General features: G+C 48.2%; 1 protein-coding gene across 1 annotated transcript in view; it reads left to right on the top strand.

Annotated features, from left to right (window-relative positions):
* The first annotated feature begins 12,187 nt into the window (after positions 1-12,187).
* Positions 12,188-27,441, top strand: part of LOC137332237 (A-type potassium channel modulatory protein KCNIP1-like) — a 199,500-nt gene continuing 184,246 nt past the window's right edge. Inside the window, exon 1 of the mRNA XM_067995929.1 lies at positions 12,188-12,299. Within this exon, the coding sequence (XP_067852030.1) occupies positions 12,188-12,299 (112 nt within the window). The remainder of the gene's footprint in view (positions 12,300-27,441) is intronic.

The following is a 27,441-nucleotide window of genomic DNA, read 5'->3' as shown; positions in this document are numbered from 1 at the left end:
CTATCCTCCTATTTCTATACTCACTAGCACGTGGCACCGGGAGTAATCCGGAGATTTGCTTATACGTACATGACTCAGCTACAGAGTGTGGCTCACGGTCCTGTTTTTTTTTATCATCTCCTCTTTCCTCTCTCATTTCATTTGCTTCTCTCCCAAAGACGAGACTCGTTCTGGGGTATACAATGGGGTACACACGGAGGTGCACACTGGGAGACATGATGGGGTAAACACTAGGGTTTACACTGCGGTACATGCTGGGTTATACACTGGGGTACATGCTAGGGTACACACTGGGATACACTCTGGGATACACATGATGGACTGCACACTTTGATACATGCTGGGGTGTACACTGGGGTACATGCTAGTTTACACACTGGGATACATGATGGAGTACAAGCTGGGATACATGCTGGGTATACACTGGGGTACATGCTAGGGTGTACATTGGGATACATGATGGGATAAACACTGGGGTTTACACTGGGGTACAGCTGGGTTATACACTGGGGTACATGCTAGTGTACACACTGGGATACATGCTGGGTGACATGCTAGGGAATACATAATGGGGTACGTAGAATCATAGAAATCATAGAATCATAGAAAATTTACAGCACAGAAGGAGGCCATTCAGCCCATTGTGTCCACGCCGGTCGAAAATGAGCCACCCAGCCTAATCCCACTTTCCAGCACTTGGTCCATAGCCCTGTAAGTCACAGCACTTCAGGTGCACACCAGGTACTTTTTAAATGAGTTGATGGTTTCTGCCTCTACCACTCTTCCAGGCAGTGAGTTCCAGACCCCCACCACCCTCTGGGTGAAAACATTTTTCCTCAGCTCCCCTCTAACCCTTCTACCAATCACTTTAAATCGATGCCCCCTGGTTATTGACCTCTCTGCTAGGGAAATAGGCCCTTCCTCTCCACTCTATCTGGGCCCATCATAATTTTGTACACCTCAATTAAATCACCCACTTATTGGGATACATGCTGGGGAATGCACTGCAGTACATGCTAGGGTGCACACTGTGATACATGCTGGGGTGTATACTGGGGTACTCATTGGGATGCATGCTAGGATAAACGGAAGGAAACATGATTGCGTGCACACTGGGGCATATACTGAGGTACATGCTGGGGTATGCACTGGGATACGTTCTAGGATGCAAACTGGGACACATGATGGAGTACACACTGGGGTATATACGGTGTTATATGCTGGGTTATACACTGGAGTACATTGTAGGGTACATGCTGGGGTATACACTGGGATACATGATGGGGTATGCATTGGTGTATACACTGGGGTACATGCTAGGGTACACACTGGGATGCATGCTGTGGTATATGCTGAAGTACATACTGGGCTATAGACTGTGGTACACGCTTGGGGAACACACTGGGATACGTGCTGGCGTACATGCTGGGATACATGCTGGGGAATATATTGGGATACATGCTGAGGTATATACTGAGATACATGATGGGGTGCACACTGGGATACATGCTAGGGTATACACTGGGCTATATGCTAGGGTACATTGGGATATATGCTGGGGTACATGCTGGGATATAAGCTGGGGTACATGCTGGGATACATGCTGGGATATTTGCTGTGGTATATGCTGGGGCTCATTCTGGGGTATGCACTGGGATACATGCTGGGGTATACACAGGGGTACATGCTGGGGTACCCACTGTGGTACATGCTGGGGTACAAGCTGCAGTACATGCTGGGGTACACATTGGGATACACACTGAGGTACATGCTGGGGCACACACTGAGGTATATGTTGGGACACATACTGGGGTGCACACCGAGGTATATGCCTGGATACATACTGGGGTACGCACCGAGGTATACACTGCAATATATACTGGGGTACACACTGATGCATATGCTGGGATAAATTTGGGGTATACACACTGAGTTACACGCTGGGACACATACTGGGATGCACGCTGAGGTATACGCTGGAATATTTACTGGGATACACCCTGAGGTATACGCTGCGATATATACTGGAGTGCACACCGAAGTATATGCTGGGATAGATTTGGAGTACAGACCGAGGTATACCCTGGGATAGATACTGGGGTACATGCTGGGTTACAGATTGGGATACAGACTGGGAAGGTACATTGTGGGGTACTCACTGAGGTATACATTGTGATATACATTGGAATAGCTGCTGAGGTACACACAGAGGTATATATTGGGATATACACTGGGGTAGATGTTGGGGTACACAAATGAAAGCCAATGGAATTAGTGGGAACCTATTGACATGGGTATAGAATTAGTTAGGTGGTAGGAGACAGAGTACAGATAATACTGCAGATATACTCAAATTGTCAGGATGTGACTAGTGGTGTCCCCCACAGATCTGCACTGGGGCCTCAGCTTTTCACTATATTTATAACTGACTTGGATATCCGGCTCTTTATTCCTTCATCTAAGTTTGCCGATGGCACTAAGTTAGGTGGCACAGTAAATAACGTCGATGGGAGCAGAAAGTTGCAAAGGGTCATTGATAGATTAGGTGAGAGGGCAAAACTGTGGCAGATGGAGTTTAATGTTGGAAAGTGTGAGGTCACCCACTTTGGACCTAAGAAAGATAAATCAGAGTATTTTCTAAATGACGAGAAGTTAGGAACTGTGGAGGAGCAGAGAGATTTAGGGGTCCAAGTACAGAAATCAGTAAAAGCGAGTGGAAAGGTACAACAAATAATTATAAAGGCTAATGGAATGTTGGCCTTTACGTCAGGGGGGTTAGGATTAGGGGGCTGGAATACAGAAGGGTGGAAGTTATGTAACAGCTGAATAAAGCTCTGGTTATACCCCATTTAGGGTTCAGTTCTGAGCATCACACCTCAGGAAGAATATGTTGGCCTTGGAGGGGGCGCAACATAGATTCACCAGAATGAAACCGGGGCTAAAAGGGTTAAATTATGAGGACAGGATGCATAGACTTGTATTCCCTTGAGTATAGAAGTGGTGATCTGATGGAGTTGTTTAAGATGATATACACTGGGGGTGCACACATTGGGTACATGCCGGGGTATACAGTGGGGTACATGCTGGGGTATACAGTGTGGAACATGCTGGGTGACACACTGGGGTATATGCTGAGGAACACACTGGGGTACGTGCTCAGGTACACACTGGGGTACATTTTCAGGTACGCACAGAGGTACATGCTGAAGTTTAAACTGGCATATATGCTGGGGAAAACAGAGTGGTACACACTGGAGTACATGCTGAGGTGCACACTAGGGTACATGGTAAGGTACACACCAGGTTATACACTGTGGAACACATTGAGGTACACGCTGGGTACGTGCTGGGGTATACAGTGGGTCAGTGCGGTCTCTATCTGTACAGGGTCAGTGCGGTCTCTATCTGTACAGGGTCAGTGCGGTCTCTATCTGTACAGGGTCAGTGTGGTCTCTATCTGTACAGGGTCAGTGCGGTCTCTATCTGTACAGGGTCAGCGTGGTCTGTATCAGTACAGACTCAGTGTGGTATCATAGTATCTTAGAACGTACAGCACAGGCAGAGGCCGTTCGTCCCCTTGTGTCTGTGCCAGCTCTTTGAAAGAGCTATCCAATTTTTCCCATTCCCCTGCTCTTTCCCCCTTAGCCCTATAATTTTTTTCCCTTCAAGTATTTATCCAATTCCTTTTCAAAAGTTTCTATTGAATCTGCTTCCACCATGCTCCCAGGTAGTGCATTCTGGATCATTATAACTCGCTGTATAATCAAATGTTTCCTCATTTCACCTCTGGCTCTTTTGCCGATCACCTTAAATCTGTCCTTTAGTTACCGACCCTTCTGCCACTAGAAGCAGTTTCTCCTTATTTACTTTATCAAAACAGTTCATGATTTTGAACACCTCCATCATATCCCCCTTTAACCTTCTCTGCTCTAAGGAGAACAATCCCAGCTTCTCCAATCTCTCCCACATAACTGAAATCCCTCATCCCTGGTACCATTCCAGTAAATCTCTTCTGCACCCTCTCTAAGGCCTCGACATCCTTCCTAAACTTCGGTGCCCAGAATTGAGCACAATACTCCAGCTGAGGCCGAACCAGTGTTTTATAAAGGTTCAGCATAACTTTTCTGCTTTTGTATTCTATGCTTCCATTAATAACGCCCAGGATCCCATATACTTTTTTGATGTGGAGATGCCGGTGATGGACTGGGGTTGACAATTGTAAACAATTTTACAACACCAAGTTATAGTCCAACAATTTTTATTTGAAATCTACAAGCTTTCGGAGGCTTCCTCCTTCGTCAGGTAAATGTTTTTTTAAACATTTAAAAATGTTTTTTTAAATGTTTAAAAAAACAAATGTTTTTTTAAACATTTACCTGACGAAGGAGGAAGCCTCCGAAAGCTTGTAGATTTCAAATAAAAATTGTTGGACTATAACTTGGTGTTGTAAAATTGTTTACAATATACTTTTTTAACAGTCTTCTCAATTTGTCCTGCCACCTTCAAAGATTTGTGTTTGTGCACCTCAGGTCTCTCTGTTCCTGCACCCCTTTAAAATTGTACCATTTAGTTTATATTGCCTCTCCTCATTCTTCCGACAAAAATGTATCACTTCACTCTTCTCTCTGTTAAATTTCATCTGCCACGTGTCTGCCCATTTCACCAGTCTGTCTATGTCCTCCTGAAGTCTGTTACTATCCTCCACATTGTTTACTCCATCTCCGAGTTTCATGTCATCGGCAAACTTGGATATGGAGAGTATAATTTCAAAGTCCAGGTTATTACTATATATCAAAAAGAGCAGTGGTCCTAATACTGACCCCTGGGGAACACCACTGTATACTTCCCTCCAGTCTGAAAAACAACCGATCACCACTACTCTCTGCTTTCTGTCCCATAGCCAATTTTGTATCCACGCTGCCACTGTCCCTTTAATCCCATGGGGGGCTTTAATTTTGCTTAACAAGTCTATTGTGTGGTACTTTATTAAATACGTTTTGAAAGTCCATATACACAACATCAACCGCACTACCCTCATCAACCCTCTCCGTTATTTCATCAAAAAACTCAATCAAGTTAATCAAATATGATTTTCCTTTCAAAAATCCATGCTGACTTTCATTTATTAGCCTATACTATTCCAAATGCCAATTAATTTTGTCCCAGATTATTGTCTCCATATCTAAGGAGGATTGGAAGATTGTGGCCAGAGCCTCCACAATTTCCACCCTTACTTCCCTCAGTAACCTAGGATGCATCCCATCTGGACTGAGTGACTTTTCTACTTTGAGTACTGACAACCTTTTAAATACCTCCTCTTTATCTATTTTTATTCTATCCAATATCACTACTACTTCCTCCTTTACTGCTACATTGGCAGCATCCTCTTCTCTAGTGAAGACCGATGTGAAGTGTTCATTTAGTACCTTCTGCCTCCACAAGAGGATCTCCTTTTTTGTCTCTAATCATTCCCACCCTTGCTTTCACTACCCTTTTACTATTAATATGTTTAAAAGAGACTTTTGGTTCCCATTCATGTTAGCTGCTAATCTATTCTCATACTCTCTCTTTGCCCCTCTTATTCCTTTTTTAGATCCCCTCTGTACTTTCCGTATTCAGCCTATTTCTCCACTGTATTATGAACCTTACATGCATCATAAGCTTCCTTAATTTTAATCTCTGTATCTTTAGTCATCCAGGGAGCTCTAGCTTTGGATGCCCTTCCTTTCCCCCTTATGGGAATGTGTCCACTCTGTATCCGAACCAACTCCTCCTTGAAGGCCTCCCATTGATCAATTACTGATTTGCCTAACAATTTTTTATTCCAATCCACCTGGGCAAAATCCCTTTTTAACTCACTGAAATTTGCCCTTCTCCAGTTAAGTATTTTCACATTTCATTGTTCCTTGTCCATTTCTATGACTATTCTAAGATTAATGATATTATGATCAGTGTTCCCCAAATGCTCCCCCAATGAAACATGCTCCACGTGCCCCACTTTATTCACCAGAACTAGATCCAGCACTGTTTCCTTCCTGGTTGGACTGTTTCAGAAAGTTCTCATGAACACATTTCATGAATTCCACCCCCTCCTTGCCCTTTACAGTGTCATTATCCTAGTCTATATTGGGATAATTGAAGTCTCCCATTAACACTTCCCTATAGTTCTGTATCAGTACAGGATCAGTGTGGTCTGTATCATTACAGGATCAGTACGGTGTGTATCATTACAGGATCACTGTGATCTGTATCATTACAGGATCAGTATGGTCTGTATCGTTACAGGATCAGTGTGATCTGTATCATTACAGGATCATAAGAACATAAGAACATAAGATCAGTGTGGTCTGTATCAGTACAGGATCAGTGTGATCTGTATCATTACAGGATCAGTACGGTGTGTATCAGTACAGGAATAGTGTGGTCTGTATCATTACAGGATCAGTGTGGTCTGTATCAGTACAGGATCAGTGTGGTCTGTATCATTACAGGATCAGTGTGGTCTGTATCAGTACAGGATCAGTGTGGTCTGTATCAGTACAGGATCAGTGTGGTCTGTATCAGTACAGGAATAGTGTGGTCTGTATCATTACAGGATCAGTGTGGTCTGTATCAGTACAGGATCAGTGTGGTCTGTATCAGTACAGGAATAGTGTGGTCTGTATCATTACAGGATCAGTGTGGTCTGTATCAGTACAGGATTAGTACGGTCTGTATCATTACAGGATCAGTGTGGTCTGTATCAGTACAGGATCAGTGTGGTCTGTATCATTACAGGATCAGTGTGGTCTGTATCATTACAGGATCAGTACGGTCTGTATCAGTACAGGATCAGTGTGATCTGTATCATTACAGGATCAGTACGGTCTGTATCAGTACAGGAATAGTGTGGTCTGTATCATTACAGGATCAGTGTGGTCTGTATCATTACAGGATCAGTGTTGTCTGTATCAGTACAGGATCAGTGTGGTCTGTATCATTACAGGATCAGTGTGGTCTGTATCAGTACAGGATCAGTACGGTCTGTATCAGTACAGGAATAGTGTGGTCTGTATCAGTACAGGAATAGTGTGGTCTGTATCATTACAGGATCAGTGTGGTCTGTATCATTACAGGAATAGTGTGGTCTGTATCAGTACAGGATCAGTGTGGTCTGTATCATTACAGGATCAGTATGGTCTGTATCATTACAGGATCAGTGTGGTCTGTATCAGTACAGGATCAGTACGGTGTGTATCATTACAGGATCAGTATGGTCTGTATCATTGCAGGATCAGTGTGGTCTGTGTCAGTACAGGATTAGTATAGTCAGTATCATTACAGGATCAGTGTGGTCTGTATCATTACAGGATCAGTGTGGTCTGTATCATTACAGGATCAGTTCGGTCTGTATCAGTACAGGATCAGTACGGTCTGTATCATTACAGGATCAGTGTGGTCTGTATCAGTACAGGATCAGTGTGGTCTGTATCATTACAGGATCAGTGTGGTCTGTATCATTACAGGATCAGTACGGTCTGTATCAGTACAGGATCAGTGTGATCTGTATCATTACAGGATCAGTACGGTCTGTATCAGTACAGGAATAGTGTGGTCTGTATCATTACAGGATCAGTGTGGTCTGTATCATTACAGGATTAGTATAGTCAGTATCATTACAGGATCAGTGTGGTCTGTGTCATTACAGGATTAGTATAGTCAGTATCATTACAGGATCAGTGTGGTCTGTATCATTACAGGATCAGTGTGGTCTGTATCATTACAGGATCAGTGTGGTCTGTATCATTACAGGATCAGTGTGGTCTGTATCATTACAGGATCAGTGTGGTCTTGATCAGTACAGGTTCAGTGTGGTCAGTATGTGTACAGGATCAGTCTGGTCTGTAACCGTACAGGATCAGTACAATCTGTTTCAGTACAGGATCATTGTGCTCTTTATCAGTACAGGATCATTGTGTTCCGGTTCATTGCAATCTGTCTTTATGTCTGTACCTGATACAAGACCTTATTTTGGCCTCAGTAAGAATACTGAACCCAATATTGGTCCCGTCAAATGGCGGGGAGGTATTGAGACTTTGGTAACGGAGCAGAGTGACACCGATTAATTCCCACTTTAATAAACCTGAGATACCCAGATAGGCACAAAAAGCTGGGTCTGTATACTTTGGAGAAGCATCGTGTCAGAGTGATTTGATCGAGGTTGATAAAATATTGAAGGGTCTCGATTGTGTGCGTGTGGAGGGATTATTTCAACTGGATAGTTTCGGGAGGGTCACACTTACAAGTTATCAAAGTGCAGAACGAGGTTAGATGTTCCGCGTTTCTTCTTTTCCCAGGGAATACTGGACCTGTGGAACAGGCTGCCGGCTCGTGCACTGATCGTTGATTCATTGAGTTCATAGAATTACATTGAATTTTACAGCACAGAATCTGGGCCATTCGGCCCAACTGGTCTATGCTGGTGTTTATGCTCCACACGAGCCTCCTCCCACTCTACTTCATCTCACCCTATCCTTCAAGACCTGTTTTTAACTGGGATGGAGATCACCTGGTACAAGAGGTAGTTATCCTGTGATATAAATCAGGTCAAAATGATCTGCTGGACTAGTTTCCATCGCCTGAGGGGGGTGGGGGGGGGGGGTCGGAGAGGAATTTTCCAGCATTTTTTCCCACATTGGCCCGGGTCTGTACCTGTTTTTTTCTCTTCTCCCGGGAGATTCAATAGCTCCGGGTGGGATGGGGTGGGGTGTGTCTGTACTGTGATGCAGAAGACGTCACGACGGTGTGGGACAGGCTGGATGGACCAGGAAGCCTTTACCTGTCCCTCACTTTCGTCTGTTCATATAAAGAAAGATGGGGTTTAACTTAGTGTGAGAGTGGCAGAGCCTCGGATCAGACGATGGCAGTGTGTAAGTGTTTGATATGAGGAGAGCGATCAGTGGTAACGTAATATTATTCCGAGCACAGTCTGTCTTATCAGTCTGTCAGACTGATCTGCTGCTAATGAACTGAAATGATTGAAAGAGCCTTGCACAATGTCTGCAAACGCTAACCCTCCCAAGTGCTGCATTACAGTGTCTCTTCTTCTGACAGTGATGCCAGTTGGTTTGCTCTGAGCTGATGGGTGTTGTGCTTTTGATGTTGTTTTTGATGTTGGCTGCTTTTGTGCTCACTGACAGCATCTGTATAACGGATCCTATCCTTCTAATTTGCAACCAGCGCCAATACACACAGCACCCAGGGTTAGAGCACTCTTCGTCCTCTTCCACTCCTCAGATGCTTCTCCCTTCTGCCAGTTACTGCCGGGCTACCACAGGCTTTCAGCATTGCAGGCCGGAGCTTTGGGAGGGCCGTATCGCACAGGAGTGTGTCAGGGAACAATAAATCCACATGCACCCTGAATCGCGGTGTAAATGTCCCACACCCGTGCGAGCAGAGTCAACCGCGGGGTGGATACACAGCAGCAAGGTTTGCAGGTTCGAATCCTGCTGCCTCAGCCGCGACTCAGTGTAACTCTCTCGCCTCTGAGACAGAAGGTCATGGTCTCAAGTCCCGCTTCAGAGACTTGAGCCCATAATCCAGGCTGACACTCCCAGCGCAGTACTGAGGGAGTGCAGCACTGTCGGAGGTGCCGTCTTTCGGATGAGATGTTAAACCGGGTCTGCCCTCTCAGGTGGACGTAAACGATGCAATGGCACTATTGGAAGAAGAGCAGGGAAGTTCTCCCGATGTTCCGGCCAATATTAATCCCTCAACCAACATCGCTAAAACAGATTGTCTGGTCATTTATCTCATTGCTGTTTGTGGGACCTTGTAGCAAATTGACTGCTGCATTCCTTACATTACAACAGTGACCACACTTCAAAATTATTTCTGGGAGCTGCTTTGGGACATCCTGAGGTTGCGAAAGGTGCTAAATAAATGCGAGTTTTTTCCTTCCTCCTTTAACTGTACAATGCAGGAGATTTGAAGTTAGAAGGAAAGTTCTTACATTTTTGTAACTTTTGCCGATGTTGCAACTATTTCCCTCTCCCCCCCGAGATGGACACCAGGGGCGGGGTGGAGAGGTCCCACCATGCCAAAGTTACACCACCACTTCGGCCAAAAGAAAAATTGTCCCTGGTTCCAAGAGCCTGCTGAGAGGCGCTGTGAGAACAGCACAAGTGTGGTTCTAAAGCTCTGGTTCGACCACATCTGGAGTACAATGTTCAGTTCTAGCCACTACACCTCAGGAAGGATATACCGGCCTTGGAGGGGCTGCAGCGCAGATGCACCAGAATAATACCTGTGCTAAAAGGATTAAATTATGAGGACAGTTGCACAGACTAGGCTGGTATTCCCTTGAATATAGAAGATTAAAGGATGATTTAAGTGAGGTATTTAGGATGATTACAGGATTTGATCGGGTAGATAGAGAGAAACTATTTCCTCTGTTGGGGGAGTCCAGAACAAGGGAGGTTAATCTTAAAATTAGAGCTAGGCCATTCAGGGGTGATGTCAGGAAGCACTTCTTCACACAAAAGATAGTGGAAATCTGGAACTCTCTTCTGAAAAGCTGTTGAGGTTGAGGTCAATTGAAAATTTCAAAACTGAGATTGATAGATTTTTGTTAGGCAATGGTATTAAGGGTTACGGAACCAAGGCGGGTAGATGGAGTTAAGATACAGATCAGCCATGACTTAATTGAATGGTGGAACAGGTCAAGGGGCTGAATGACCTATCCTGTTCCTTTGCTATTATGCTGTGTATGAATGCTTCTCTTTATTGTTTTATTGTAAATAAATCCGACTGAGCGGTTTAGCCTGCAGTGTCTTATTTCTCTGCCTTCAGAAAGGTGGGTGTGATTCAATATTAATTGTTGGTGCTGGACATGGAAAACTACACACGCAGAGAACAACAACACAGGCTTCGGGTCATAAACTCCATCTGCTCAGGGAATCACCAGAGAGGTGTTGGGGAAAAGCCTGAGGTGAACAAATGATAATCATCACGTAAAATTTGTAGAAAAATTCTCCTTGGGAGTCAGCTTATAAAATGAGTGGGCCAAGCACTAAATATATAAGTTCAGTAAATGTCATAAAACACTTGGCAACAGGTCTCTCAGACTGTAAGAAAACTGTTGAAAAAGTAGTCGGGATTGGGTATTTATTTTCGCCTGTTATTTATGGGCCATTACTTGGATTGGGGCCAATAAATGTCTTGCAAGCACAGAAATCCATATTTCAAATGGCAGAGTTTAAGGGTGTATTTATTGCTGATGCTGGGAGAGGTACAGACTGCTGTGTTTGCAGTATGCTACAGAACATATCATTACAGGAGGAGGTACAACAGGTCCCCAATACAAGGTTGGCTGAATCTTAGCATTGAAGCAAGTTTGGCCAGAGAGTGATAAAGAGAGAGAGAGAGACAGAGGGACAGAGATAGAGAAACAGACAGACAGACAGAGAGCATAGAGAGAGAGCAGAGAGACACAGGGACAGAAAGTGAGAGAGAAACAGAGAGAGAGACAGAGACAGAAAAACAGTCAAAGAGCACAGAGAGAGAGCAGGGAGACACAGAGACAGAAAGTGAGAGAGAAACAGAGAGAGAGAGACAGAGACAGAAAAACAGCCAGACAAAGAGCACAGAGAGATAGCAGGGAGACACAGAGACAGAAAGTGAGAGAGAAACAGAGAGAGAGAGACAGAGACAGAAAAACAGCCAGACAAAGAGCACAGAGAGATAGCAGGGAGACACAGAGACAGAAAGTGAGAGAGAAACAGAGAGAGAGAGAGACAGAGACAGAAAAACAGCCAAAGAGCACAGAGAGAGAGCAGGGAGACACAGAGACAGAAAGTGAGAGAGAGAGAGAGACAGAGAGCGAGAGACAGACAGAGAGACAGAGAGCAGAGAGAGAGCAGAGAGACAGACAGACACAGAGACAGAAAGTGAGAGAGAAACAGAGAGAAAGAGACAGAGAGAGAGAGAAAGAGAGAGAGAGATACACAGTCAGAGAGCGGGAAAGAGATAGTGAGAGATACAGAGTGAAAGAGAGAGAGAGAGATACCCTGTTCTGGAGGAGGGAGGAGAATAATAGTAGTCACAGTTTAGAGAGAGGGTGATCCAAGTTAGAAGAGGTGTCTGGGCTTACACTCGGCAGCTCTGTCATGACTATAAAGCAGTGTCTCGCGGTGAAGTACTTGGAAGAATGCTGAATATGAAAGGGGAGTCGGAGGGGCTGCAGACTCTGGGTATCGTGGTGGTAGTGTGCACGTCACTGAAACTTCTACACTTTCTTGGACTCATTGATTTGTCTTACAGTAAGTGAGCCTCCCACTTGTTTCTTTGCCTTTTTCCAGTCCTTATTTTTGTAATGAGTTGACGCGTCACAGTTATACTGTAACCTGCTCCCGGCTTTTCCAGCCCTCGGTTTGACTCATTTTTTTGGCTTCCTGTTTCTGCGAGAGGTTCTCACTTGCAGTTGCCGTTCTGCAAAGGGGCTCCATCCCCATCTGCTAACGGTCTCTCAGTCTATGCTGGGTGAGGGGACTCCCACGTCTGGCCAGAGTTCCCCCTCGCGCAGAGAAATCAGCATTGCTTTTTATTTCAGAAAGGCTTTTAAAAAAAAAATGCAGCACCTCCCGAAAATGGGACAGATTCGTCGCGTGTCACGACTGTACACCGACAGCACTCCTCTTTTTTTTTTTAGCGAGATTTTACAACTGAGTGGCTTGCTGGGCCATTTCAGAGGGCAATTAAGAATCAACCACATTGCTGTGGGTCTGGAGTCACATATAGGCCAGACCGGGTAAGGACGGCAGGTTTCCTTCCCTAAAGGACATTAGTGAACCAGATGGGTTTTTACGACAATCCGGTAGTTTCATGGCCACCATTACTGATACTAGTATTTTAATTCCAGATTTTATTTAATTAATTGAATTTAAATTCCCCAGCTGCCGTGGTGGGATTTGAACTCATGACTCCAGATTATTAGTCCAGGCCTCTGAATTACTAGTCCAATAACATAACCACTATGCTACCGTACCCTTACCGTACTCTTACTGTAAGCGAAAAAAATCCGACCTCAGCTTGTCGAGAATCCGAGAGGGGGGGGAATGCCGCGGAGTTGTGACCATCAAGCAAAGGCAAAGTTGTGCAGAATTATTACAGGATGCAGTGAAAACAGACAGTCGCCGACATTTACGGAGAGGGAAAGCCGGAAAGCCCGGGGGAGGGACACGGAGGTTATCGGCAGGAGCTCATTATCATTTCCTTCTTCCGCTTCCCGCCCGGCAGCCGGCCACATTGACGGGCTGTCCGGGAAAACCAGCGGCAGGAGGCTGCAGCCGGGGATTCGTGGGGAAGGTCCCCGGCAATCGGGAGAGATCGGTGCTTGGTTGGGGCTGTGGTGGGTGGGTGGGTGGGTGGGGGGTCGCCGATTGTGGTGGGGGGGGGGGGAGAGAGGCCGCGATCGGCAGAGGGGAGGCCGAAGGTTTGTTTGATGATCCGGGGGGTGAGCACTCCTGCTATTAAAAAGCATTTACCTTCATGAGCCGGCAGCTCCCGCCCTCCCCCTTTTTACTGCCAGGATTCCCATCCCCACCACCCCGACCCTCTCCCGCCCGTCGTGGGGAGGGTTAAGATCGATGTATCACTATTTACAGGTTTATAGATACCAAAAAAACAATGATGCTTATTTCACTTCAGGCAGAGGCAGAGTTGCTTCACCAGGCAAAACTCAAACTTAATTACAATGTGCTCGGGACTGCAGATTTCCAACCTGCTCCGTGTCAGAATCGCATCCGAGCGGATTTCTGTGGCAGCTCAATTCTGGACGACGTGTTACTCAAAACAAACTCCCAGCCCTCAGACCCGGACCAGGACCCGGCCAACTCCTCCAGGCAGCTGGAACGCACTTTGCACAGAATTGGCAGCGCGTCCAACTCTAACTGGGACTTGGCTGGGGACACGGAGAGGAGTAGTGGGTTAAAAAATAGCAGCCGGGTGTGATAGTTCTGTGGTTACATGGGCAAGTCTATTGCCTGCACTCTGTCAAAACTGACAGCAGCAAAAGAGAGTGTGTGAGAGGAATGAGGAGAGCTTCAGCAGACACACACACACACACACACACACACACACACCGGGTGGTGTGCATTGTATTAGTGGAAAAAAACGTCCAGCACATCATATTTGACAATGATGTACATAAATAGAGTGAGGCATGCTGGATTTGCAGGAGTCACTTCTATGCTCGTGCTCCCATTAGCAGAGATCTGGCTTGCACAGTTAACACTCCAACTTACTTATTATTCGAGCTGCAAAGGATCTTGTTAGCTGATTCTTTGTGAGATATTTCTTGCAAGACCATACAGTAACGGCATCATTGTAGCAGCTACCAGGGCACTCACTTCAATCTTACTGCAGCAGAGAGAGAGGCCATCAAAGAGCAGAGAGCAAGGGTTCAGGGTGTGGGATATCACTGGGGGTCAGGATGTGGAATATCACTGAGAGTCAGAGTGTGGGATATCACTGAGGGGTCATGGTGTGGGATATCACTAAGAGGGTGTCAGGTATCATTAGGAGTCAGGGTGTGGGATATCATTAGGAATCAGGGTATGCAATATTATTAGGAGTCAGGTTGTGGGATATCACGAGGAGTCAGGGTGTGGGATATCACTAAGAGTCAGGGTGTGGGATATCACTGGGGGTCAGGGTGTGGGATATCACTGAGAGTCAGGGTGTGGGATATCATTGAAGGTTAGGGTGTTGGATATCACTGCGGCAGGATGTGCGATATCAGTGGGGGTCAGGATGTGGGATATCACTCAGAGTTAGGGAGTCAGATATCATTAGGAGTCAGGGTGTGGGATATCATTAGGAATCAGGGTGTGCGATATCATTAGGAGTCAGGGTGTAGGATATCACTAGGAGTCAGGGTGTGGGATATCACTGGGGATCAGGGTGTGGGATATCTTTGAGAATCAGGACGTGGGATATCACTGCGGGTCAGGGTGTCAGATATCATTAGGAGTCAGGGTGTGGGATATCATTAGGAGCCAGGATGTGGGATATCACTAGAGTCAGGGCGTGGGATATCACAGAAAGTCATGGTGTGGGATACCACTAAGAGGGTGTCAGGTATCATTAGGAGTCAGGGTGTGGGATATCATTAGGAATCAGGGTATGCAATATTATTAGGAGTCAGGTTGTGGGATATCACGAGGAGTCAGGGTGTGGGATATCACTAAGAGTCAGGGTGTGGGATATCACTGAGAGTCAGGGTGTGGGGTATCATTGAAGGTTAGGGTGTTAGATATCACTGCGGCAGGATGTGCGATATCAGTGGGGGTCAGGATGTGGGATATCACTAGAGTCAGGGTGTGGGATATCACTGAGAGTCAGGGTGTGGGATATCACAGAAAGTCAGGGTGTGGGATATCACGAGGGGTCAGGGTGTGGGATATCACTCAGAGTCAGGGTGTCGGATATCACTGTGGGTCAGGGTGTCAGATATCACTGAGGCAGGGTGTGGGATATCACTGAGAGTCAGGTTGTCAGATATCATTAGGAGTCAGGGCGTGGGATATCATTAGGAGCCAGGATGTGAGATATCACTAGAGTCAGGGTGTGGGATATCACTAGGAGTCAGGGTGTGGGATATCACTGAGAGTCAGGGTGTGGGATATCACAGAAAGTCAGGGTGTGGGATATCATTAGGAGTCAGGGTGTGGAATATCACTGAAAGTCAGGATTCGGATATCACTGAGAGTCGGGGTGTGGGATATCACTGAGACTCAGGGTGTGGGATATCACTGAGAGTCAGGGTGTGGGATATCACTGGGGGTCAGGGTGTGGGATATCACTGAGAGTCAGGGTGTGGGATATCATTGAAGGTTAGGGTGTTGGATATCACTGCGGCAGGATGTGCGATATCAGTGGGGGTCAGGATGTGGGATATCACTCAGAGTTAGGGAGTCAGATATCATTAGGAGTCAGGGTGTGGGATATCATTAGGAATCAGGGTGTGCGATATCATTAGGAGTCAGGGTGTAGGATATCACTAGGAGTCAGGGTGTGGGATATCACTGGGGATCAGGGTGTGGGATATCTTTGAGAATCAGGACGTGGGATATCACTGCGGGTCAGGGTGTCAGATATCATTAGGAGTCAGGGTGTGGGATATCATTAGGAGCCAGGATGTGGGATATCACTAGAGTCAGGGCGTGGGATATCACAGAAAGTCATGGTGTGGGATACCACTAAGAGGGTGTCAGGTATCATTAGGAGTCAGGGTGTGGGATATCATTAGGAATCAGGGTATGCAATATTATTAGGAGTCAGGTTGTGGGATATCACGAGGAGTCAGGGTGTGGGATATCACTAAGAGTCAGGGTGTGGGATATCACTGAGAGTCAGGGTGTGGGGTATCATTGAAGGTTAGGGTGTTAGATATCACTGCGGCAGGATGTGCGATATCAGTGGGGGTCAGGATGTGGGATATCACTAGAGTCAGGGTGTGGGATATCACTGAGAGTCAGGGTGTGGGATATCACAGAAAGTCAGGGTGTGGGATATCACTCAGAGTCAGGGTGTCGGATATCACTGTGGGTCAGGGTGTCAGATATCACTGAGGCAGGGTGTGGGATATCACTGAGAGTCAGGTTGTCAGATATCATTAGGAGTCAGGGCGTGGGATATCATTAGGAGCCAGGATGTGAGATATCACTAGAGTCAGGGTGTGGGATATCACTAGGAGTCAGGGTGTGGGATATCACTGAGAGTCAGGGTGTGGGATATCACAGAAAGTCAGGGTGTGGGATATCATTAGGAGTCAGGGTGTGGAATATCACTGAAAGTCAGGATTCGGATATCACTGAGAGTCGGGGTGTGGGATATCACTGAGACTCAGGGTGTGGGATATCACTGAGAGTCAGGGTGTGGTATATCACAGAGAGTCAGGGTGTGGGATATCACTCAGAGTTAGGGTGTCAGATATCATTAGGAGTCAGGGTGTGGGATATCATTTGGAGCCAGGGCGTGGGATATCACTAGGAATCAGGGTGTGCGATATCATTAGGATTCAGGGTGTGGGATATCACTGGAGATCAGGGTGTGGGATATCATTGAGAATCAGGACGTGGGATATCATTGCGGGACAGGGTGTCAGATATCACTGAGGTAGGGTGTGGGATATCACTGAGAGTCAGTGTGTCAGATATCATTAGGAGTCAGGGTGTGGGATATTACAGAAAGTCAGGGTGTGGGATATCACTAGAGGTCAGGGTGTGGGATATCACTGAGAGTCAGGGTGTCAGATATCACTGTGGCAGGGTGTGGTATCACTGAGAGTCAGGGTGTCAGATATCATTAGGAGTCAGGGTGTGGGATATCACAGAAAGTCAGGGTGTGGGATATCATTAGGAGTCAGGGTGTGGGATATCACTAGGAGTCTGGGTGTGGGATATCACAGAAAGTCAGGGTGTGGGATATTATTAGGAGTCAGGGTGTGAGATATCAATGAGAGTCAGGGTGTCGGATATCACTGCGGGTCAGGGTGTCAGATATCACTGAGGCAGGGTGTGGGATATCACTGAGCATCAGGGTGTCAGATATCATTAGGAGTCAGGGTGTGGGATATCATTAGGAGCCAGGATGTGGGATATCACTAGGAGTCAGGGTGTGGGATATCACTGAGAGTCAGGGTGTGGGATATCACAGAAAGTCAGGGTGTGGGATATCATTAGGAGTCAGGGTGTGGGATATCACTAGGAGTCAGGGTGTGGGATATCACAGAATGTCAGGGTGTCAGATAGCATTAGGAGTCCGCGTGTGGGATATCACTGAAAGTCAGGGTGTGGGATATCACTGAGAGTCAGCGTGTGGGATATCACTAAAAGTCAGGGTGTGGGGTATCATTAGGAGTCAGGTAGGGGGATATCACTGAGAGTCAGGGTGTGGGATATCTCTGAGAATCAGGGTGTGGGATATCACTGTGGGTCAGGATGTGGAATATCACGAGAATCAGGTGTGGGATATTAGTGGGGGTCAGAGTGTCGGATATCACTGAGAGTCAGGGTGTGGAATATCACTGAGAGTCAGGGTGTGGGATATCACTGAGAGTCAGGGTGTGGAATATCACTGAGAGTCAGGGTGTGGAATATCACTGAGAGTCAGGGTGTGGGATATCACTGAGAGTCAGGGTGTGGGATATCACTAGGAGTCAGGGTGTGGAATATCAGTGAGAGTCAGGATGTCAGATATCACTGCAGGTCAGTGTATTGGCTATCACTGAGAGGCAGAATGTGGGATATCAGTGGGGGTCAGGATGTGGGATATCACTGAGGCAGGGTGTGGGATATCACTGAGAGTCAGGGTGTCAGATATCACAGAAAGTCAGGGTGTGGGATATCATTAGGAGTCACGGTGTGGGATATCACTAGGAGTCAGGGTGTGGGATATCATTAGGAATCAGGGTGTTCGATATCATTAGGAGTCAGGTTGTGGAATATCACTCGGAGTCAGTGTGTGGGATATCATTAGGAGTCAGGGTGTGGGATATCATTAGGAGCCAAGGTGTGGGATATCACTGAAAGTCAGGGTGTGGGATATCACAAAAAGTTAGGGTGTCAGATATCATTAGGAGTCAGGGTGTGGGATATCACTAAGAGTTCGGGTGTCAGATACCATTAGGAGTCAGGGTGTGGGATATCACTAGGAGTCAGGTGTGGGATATCACTGAGAGTCAGGGTGTGGGATATCACTGAAAGTCAGGGTGTGGGGTATCACTAGGAGTCAGGTAGGGGGATATCAAGGAGAGTCAGGGTGTGGGATATCATTGAGAGTCAGGGTGTAGGATATCACTGAGAGTCAGGGTGTGGGATATCACTGAGAATCAGGGTGTGGGATATCACTGTGGGTCAGGATGTGGAATATCATGAGAATTGGGTGTGGGATATTAGTGGGGGTCAGGGTGTCGGATATCACTGAGAGTCAGGGTGTGGGATATCACTGAGACTCAGGGTGTGGGATATCACTGAGAGTCAGGGTGTGGAATATCACAGAGAGTCAGGATATCGGATATCACTGCAGGTCAGGGTATAGGTATCACTGAGAGTCAGGGTGTGGGATATCAGTTGGGGTCTGGATGTGGGATATCACTGAGGCAGGGTGTGGGATATCACTCAGAGTCAGGGTGTCAGATAAATCAGAAAGTCAGAGTGTGGGATATCATTAGGAGTCACGGTGTGGGATATCACTCAGAGTCAGGTTGTGGAATATCACTAGGAGTCAGCGTGTGGGATATCATTAGGAGTCAGGGTGTGGGATATCATTAGGAGCCTGGGTGTGGGATATCACTGAGAGTCAAGGTGTGGGATATCACAGAAAGTCAGGGTGTCAGATATCATTAGGATTCAGGGTGTGGGATATCATTAGAACCCAGGGTGTGCGATATCATTAGGAGTCAGGTTGTGGAATATCACTCGGAGTCGGGGTGTGGGATTTCACTGAGAGTCAGGGTGTGGGATATCACTGAAAGTCAGGGTGTGGGATATCACCAGGAGTCAGGTTTGGGATATCAATGAGAGTCAGGGTGTGGCATATCACTAAGAGTCAGGGTGTAGGATATCATGGGGGTCAGGGTGTGGGATATCACTGAGAATTGGGTGTGGGATATTAGTGGAGGTCAGGGTGTGGGATATCACTGAGAGTCAGAGTGTGGGATATCACTGAGAGTCAGGTTGTGGGATATCTCTGTGGGTCAGGGTGTGGGATATCACTGAGAATTGGGTGTGGGATATTAGTGGAGGTCAGGGTGTGGGATATCACTGAGAGTCAGGGTGTAGGATATCAGTAAGGGTCAGGGCGTAGGATATCAGTAAGGGTCAGGGTGTGGGATATCACTGAGAGTCAGGGTGTGGGATATCACTGAGAGTCAGTGTGTAGGATATAACTGTGGGTAAGGGTGTGAGATATCACTGAGAGTCAGGGTGTGGGATATCACTGAGGCCGGGTGTGGGATATCAGTGGGGGTCAGGGAGTGGTAATCACTAGCAGTTAGGGTGTGGGATATCACTGGGATTGAGGGTGTGGGATATCACTGAAAGTCAGGGTGTCAGATATCATTAAGAATCAGGGTGTGGGATATCATTAGGAGTCAGGGTGTGGGATATTACTGAGAATCAGGGTGTGGCATATCACTGGGAGTCAGGGTGTGAGATATCACTGAATGTCAGGGTGTGGGATATCACTAGGTTCAGGGTGTGGGACATCACTGGGAATCTGGGTGTGGGATATCACTAGGAGTCAGGGTGTGGGATATCACTGAGAGTCAGGGTGTTGGATATCACTGCGAGTCAGGGTGTGGGATATCACTGAGGGTCAGGGTGTGGGATATCACTGAGAGTCAGTGTGTGGGATACAGAATCATAGAATCATAGAATCATAGAAGTTTACAACACGGAAACAGGCCCTTCGGCCCAACATGTCCATGTCGCCTAGTTTAAGCTAGTCCCAATTGCCTGCACTTGGCCCATATCCCTCTATACCCATCTTACCCATGTAACTGTCCAAATGCTTTTTCAAAGACAAAATTGTACCCGCCTCCACTACTGCCTCTGGCAGCTCGTTCCAGACACTCACCACCCTTTGAGTGAAAAAATTGCCCCTCTGGACCCTTTTGTATCTCTCCCCTCTCACCTTAAATCTATGCCCCCTCGTTATAGACTCCCCTGCCTTTGGGAAAAGATTTTGACCAGCGGTGTGCCTCAGGGATCGGTGCTGGGTCCGCTGTTATATCTTATTTATATTAATGATTTGGATGAGAATTTAGGAGGCATGGTTAGTAAGTTTGCAGATGACACCAAGATTGGTGGCATTGTGGACAGTGAAGAAGGTTATCTAGGATTGCAACGGGATCTTGATAAATTGGGCCAGTGGGCCGATGAATGGCAGATGGAGTTTAATTTAGATAAATGTGAGGTGATGCATTTTGGTAGATCGAATTGGGCCAGGACCTATTCCGTTAATGGTAGGGCGTTGGGGAGAGTTATAGAACAAAGAGATCTAGGAGTACAGGTTCATAGCTCCTTGAAAGTGGAGTCACAGGTGCATAGGGTGGTGAAGAAGGCATTCAGCATGCTTGGTTTCATTGGTCAGAACATTGAATACAGGAGTTGGGATGTCTTGTTGAAGTTGTACAAGACATTAGTAAGGCCACACTTGGAATACTGTGTACAGTTCTGGTCACCCTATTATAGAAAGGATATTATTAAACTAGAAAGAGTGCAGAAAAGATTTGCTAGGATGCTACCGGGACTTGATGGTTTGACTTATAGGGAGAGGTTGGATAGACTGAGACTTTTTTCCCTGGAGAGTAGGAGGTTTAGGGGTGATCTTATAGAAGTCTATAAAATAATGAGGGGCATAGATAAGGTAGATAGTCAAAATCTTTTCCCAAAGGTAGGGGAGTCTCTAACGAGGGGGCATAGATTTAAGGTGAGAGGGGAGAGATACAAAAGGGTCCAGAGGGGCAATTTTTTCACTCAAAGGGTGGTGAGTGTCTGGAACGAGCTGCCAGAGGCAGTAGTAGAGGCGGGTACAATTTTGTCTTTGAAAAAGCATTTGGACAGTTGCATGGGTAAGATGGGTATAGAGGGATATGGGCCAAGTGCAGGCAATTGGGACTAGCTTAGTGGTATAAACTGGGCGACATGGACATGTTGGGCCGAAGGGCCTGTTTCCATGTTGTAAACTTCTATGATTCTATGATTCTACCTTATCTGTGCCCCTCATTATTTTATAGACTTCTATATATTACTGGGAGTCGGGTGTAGTATATCACTGTGAGTCAGGCTGCAGGATATCACTGGGCGTCAGGGTGTGGGCTATCAATGGGAGCCTGAGTGTGGGATATCACTGGGAGTCTGAGTGTGGGATATCACTGGGAGTCAGGGTGTGGGATATCATTGGGAATCAGGGTGTGCGACATCACTGAGAATCAGGGTGTCAGCGATCAGTGAGAGCCAGGATGTGGGATATCACTGGGAAGTAAGGGTGTGGCATATCGCTGAGAATCAAGGTGTGGAATATCACTGTCAGAATGTGGGTTATCAGTGGGGTCAGAGTGTGATATATCGCTGAGAGTCAGGGTGTGGGATATCACTGGCAGTCAGGATATGGGATATCAGTGGAAGCCAGTGATAGGAAAGGCGATGGGCCCCATCAACATCCCGGCTGTAGTGCTGAAGACTTGTGCTCCAGAACTGGCCACACCTCTAGCCAAACTGTTCCAGTACAGCTGCTACACTGGCATCTACCTGACAATGTGGAAAATTGCCCAGGTATGTCCTGTCCACAAAAAGCAGGACAAATCCAATCCAGCCAATTACCGCCCCATCAGTCCACTCTCAATCATCAGCAAAGTGATGGAAGGTTCATCAACAGTGCTATCAAGCGGCACTTACTCACCAATAACCTGCTCACCGATGCTCAGTTTGGGTTCCGCCAGGACCACTCGGCTCCAGACCTCATTACAAACATGGACAAAAGAGCTGAATTCCAGAGGTGAGGTGAGAGTGACTGCCCTTGACATCAAGGCAGCATTTGACCAAGTGTGGCACCAAGGAGCCCTAGTAAAATTGAACAAAATGGGAATCAGGGGGAAAACTCTCCAGTGGCTGGAGTCATACCTAGCACAAAGGAAGATGGTAGTAGTTGTTGGAGGCCAGTCATCTCAGCCCCAGGACATTGCTGCAGGAGTTCCTCAGGGAAGTGTCCTAGGCCTAACCATCTTCAGCTGCTTTATCAATGACCTTCTCTCCATCATAAGGTCAGAAATGGGGATGTTCGCTGATGATTGCACAGTGTTCAGTTCCCTCAGATAATAAAGCAGTCCGTGCCGGCATGCAGCAAGACCTGGACAACACCCAGGCTTGGGCTCATAAGTGGCAAGTAACATTCACACCAGACAAGTGCCAGACAATGACCATCTCCAACAAGAGAGTATAACCACCTCCCCTTGACATTCAACGGCATTACCATTGCCAAATCCCCCACCATCAACATCGTGGGGGTCACCACTGACCAGAAACTCAACTGGACCAGCCATATAAATACTGTGGCTACAAGAGCAGGTCAGAGGCTGGGTATTCTATGGCGAGTGACTCACCTCCTGACTCCCCAAAGCCTTTCCACCATCTACAAGGCACAAGTCAGGAGTGTGATGGAATACTCTCCACTTGCCTGGATGAGTGCAGCTCCAACAACACTCAAGAAGCTCGACACCATCCAGGACAAAGCAGCCCGCTTGATTGGCACCCCATCCACCACCCTAAACATTCACTCCCTTCACCACCGGCGCACTGTGGCTGCAGCGTGTCCCATCCACAGGATGCACTGCAGCAACTCACCAAGGCTTCTTCGACAGCAGCTCCCTAACCCGCAACCTCTACCACCTAGAAGGACAAGGGCAGCAGGCGCATGGGAACAACACCACCTGCACGTTCCCCTCCAAGTCACACACCATCCCGACTTGGAAATATATCGCCGTTCCTTCATCATCGCTGGGTCAAAATCCTGGAACTTCCTTCGTAACAGCACTGTGGGAGAACCTTCACCACACGGACTGCAGTGGTTCAAGAAAGCGGCTCACCACCACCTTCTTAAGGGCAATTAGGGATGGGCAATAAATGCTGGCCTCGCCAGTGATACCCACATCCCATGAATGAATTTTAAAAAAGTCAGGATGTGGGATATCACTGAGAATCACGGTGTGGAATATCACTGTGAGTCAGGACGTGGGATATCACTCGGAGTCAGAGTGAGGGATCTCACTAGGATTAAGACTGTGCGATATCACTAAGAGTCAGCCTTTGGGATATCACTGGACGTCAAGGTGTGGAGTATCACACGGAGTCCGGGTATAGGGGTATGGACAGGGGCAGGGGCTGGTGCAGAGAAAGGTGCAGGGATTGAAGAAGGGACTGGGACGGGGATGGGGACTGGGGGCAGGGATAGCTGGGGCCTGAACAGTGATGGGGATGGGGACTGGGGGCAGGGACTGGGATGGAGACTGGGGCTGGGACGGGGATGGGGACTGGGGGCAGGGACTGGGATGGGGACTGGGGCTGGGACGGGGATGGGGACTGGGGGCAGGGACTGGGATGGGGACTGGGGGCAGGGACTGGGATGGGGACTGGGGCTGGGACGGGGATGGGGACTGGGGCTGGGACGGGGATGGGGACTGGGGGCAGGGACGGGGATGGGGACTGGGGCTGGGACGGGGATGGGGACTGAGGGCAGGGACTGGGATGGGGACTGGGGCTGGGACGGGGATGGGGACTGGGGCTGGGTCGGGGATGGGGACTGGGGGCAGGGATGGGGATGGGGACTGGGGCTGGGACGGGGATGGGGACTGAGGGCAGGGACTGGGATGGGGACTGGGGCTGGGACGGGGATGGGGACTGGGGCTGGGACGGGGATGGGGACTGGGGGCAGGGACTGGGATGGAGACTGGGGCTGGGACGGGGATGGGGACTGGGGGCAGGGACTGGGATGGGGACTGGGGTTGGGACGGGGATGGGGACTGGGGGCAGGGACTGGGATGGGGACTGGGGGCAGGGACTGGGATGGGGACTGGGGCTGGGACGGGGATGGGGACTGGGGCTGGGACGGGGATGGGGACTGGGGGCAGGGACGGGGATGGGGACTGGGGCTGGGACGGGGATGGGGACTGAGGGCAGGGACTGGGATGGGGACTGGGGCTGGGACGGGGATGGGGACTGGGGCTGGGACGGGGATGGGGACTGGGGGCAGGGATGGGGATGGGGACTGGGGCTGGGACGGGGATGGGGACTGAGGGCAGGGACTGGGATGGGGACTGGGGCTGGGACGGGGATGGGGACTGGGGCTGGGACGGGGATGGGGACTGGGGGCAGGGACTGGGGCTGGGACGGGGATGGGGACTGGGGGCAGGGACGGGGATGGGGACTGGGGCTGGGACGGGGATGGGGACTGGGGGCAGAGACTGGGATGGGGACTGGGGCTGGGACGGGGATGGGGACTGGGGGCAGGGACTGGGACATTTCACTGTTGAAAGAGATATTCCAAATATGGAAAGGTTGCTCATTTTCTCCAATGTTCCACCCAGTCTTCTCTCCTCATTGCCTGGAAGTGTCACTGTGAAGCGGAGAGCTCTCCACAGGCCCGCACAGGTTGCCTTGTAAGTCGCCATTCTTCACCTGTAAGCAGAAAGACAATGAGTGTCATCTGGATGTTCCACTGCGGTGTGCGGCACCCCCTGAGCCCGATCCTGTTTTACCCGAAGTCCTCACACATTTTAAGCAGGGGCCACTGGATAGGGATCGCATGGACCCCCTCAACCCCTAACCCCAGAGGTCCTGAGGCCAGTTGGACCTCCCCCGTTGCTGCTATTAAGGAAGTAAACTAGTTGAAACAGCATTGAACTGCAATAAAAAAAAACACCCAAAGCAAGTATTTTGCCACTGGCACACACCACTGAAATCAAACGGCGAAGATTAACCCTTTTGAGTACTGAATGTCTTTTGGAACTTGCACGTTCGTAACCTGCCAAAAATGATTTGTTTTTTTGACAGGTAACAAACGGCTGAGACTCTGTTCAGTGAGTTCCTTTGCCGTACTCCCAGCCACTCGTTCAGCTCCCGTATGCTGAGAAGTGAATGTCTCTCTGGCCGTTTCACTAATTGGGATGGTGACCTGGTTAATTGGCTGCTCCCGGCCCCCGGGGCAGCTCCTTCCACCCCCACATCACAGCCTACCCGCCCAGGAGTGGCACCCCAGAGCAATTTCATTCCACACTCTCAGAGCACAGCCCGCAGAGCCACAGACCACCGGGGGCTGCGGCCAAATGCAGGGAAGCAGCTTTAACGTCTGACTGGAGGTGTAACACGGTCCCCGGTGGCCCAGTGGGGAAAGCCCCCTGTGCGGGACTGACTCTGCAGGAATGTGAGGATAGACTGAGGCTCCAGTCCCTGTCTATGGGATGCGGAGTCAAATACTTGCACGTTTATTAATGAACACGCTCACAGACACAGTCCCGAGCTCACCTTTCTACATCTGTTGTTTCTGTCTCATCTTTTCCTAACCTCACTTAACCATTTCGCCACTTTTATATCTCTCCAGTGACATTGCACCAGTTCTTACGGTCTTTATCAAGATGTTTTAGACTCTCCAAACATCTATCAGTGTCCCAAGGCCTCGCAGGCTGGTGTTTAGAAAGAAAGGCTCGCATTTTAATAGCGCCTTTCATGTCCCCAGGACATCCCAAAGCGCTTTACAGCCAATGAAGTTCGTTTGAAGTGTCGTCACTGTTGTATTGTAGGAAACACGGCAGCCAATTTGTGCACAGCAAGATCCCACGAACAGCAATGTGATAACGACCTTGTAATCTGTTTTAGGTGTTGGTTGAGGGATAAATATTGGCCGGGACACAGGGGAGAACTCCCCCTTCTTTGAATAGTGGCCATGGGACCTTTTACGGCCATGTGAGAGGGCAGACAAGGCCTCGGTTTGACGTCTCATCTGAAAGAGGGCACCTCCGACAGTGCAGCACTCCCTCAGCATTGCACTGGGGTGTTAACCTGGATTATGTGCTCAAGTCTCTGGAGTGAGACAACCTTCAGACTCAGAGGAGAGGGTGCTACCACTGAGCCACAGCTGGTACCTTAATGGTACCTTACACTCCCATGTCTGCACGACAGATAAATTCGCTTCTGGGCAACAATAACAACTTGCATTTATATAGCGCCTTTAACGTAGTAAAATATCCCAAGATACTTCACAGGAGCGATTATCAAACAAAATTTGACATCGAGCCACATAAGGAGATATTAGGACAGGCGACCAAAAGCTTGGTCAAAGAGGTAGGTTTTAAGGAGCATCTTAAAGGAGGAGAGAGAGGTAGAGAAGCGGAGAGGTTTATGAGGGGAATTCCAGAGCTTAGGGCCTAGGCAGCTGAAGGCACAGCCGTCAATGGTGGAGCGATTAAAATCAGGGATGTGCAAGAGGCAAGAATTGGAGAAACACAGAGATCTCAGAAGGTTGTGGGGCTGGAGGAGGTTACAGAGATAGGGAGGGGCGAGGCCATGGAGGGATTTGAAAACAAGGATGAGAATTTTAAAATCGAGGCATTGCCAGCCCGGGAGCCAATGCAGGTCAGCGAGCGCAGGGGGTGATGGGTGAATGGGACTTGTTGCGAGTTAGGATACGGGCAGCCGTGTTTTGGATGAGCTCAAGTTTATGGAGGGTGGAAGATGAGAGGCCGGCCAGGAGAGTCTTGGAATAGTCAAGTCTGGAGGTAACAAAGGCATGGATGAGAGTTTCAGCAGCAGATGAGCTGAGGCAGGGGCGGAGACGGGCGGAGGTGGAAGTAGGCGGAGTGGATATGTGGTCGGAGGCTCGTCTCAAGGTCAAATAGGGAGTCAG

This window comes from Heptranchias perlo, chromosome 14 (genome assembly GCF_035084215.1).
Source record: "Heptranchias perlo isolate sHepPer1 chromosome 14, sHepPer1.hap1, whole genome shotgun sequence".
Classification (NCBI taxonomy): Eukaryota; Metazoa; Chordata; class Chondrichthyes; order Hexanchiformes; family Hexanchidae; genus Heptranchias; species Heptranchias perlo.
The sequence above is the reverse complement of the archived record's forward strand: the minus strand, read 5'-3'. Positions and strand labels throughout refer to the sequence as shown.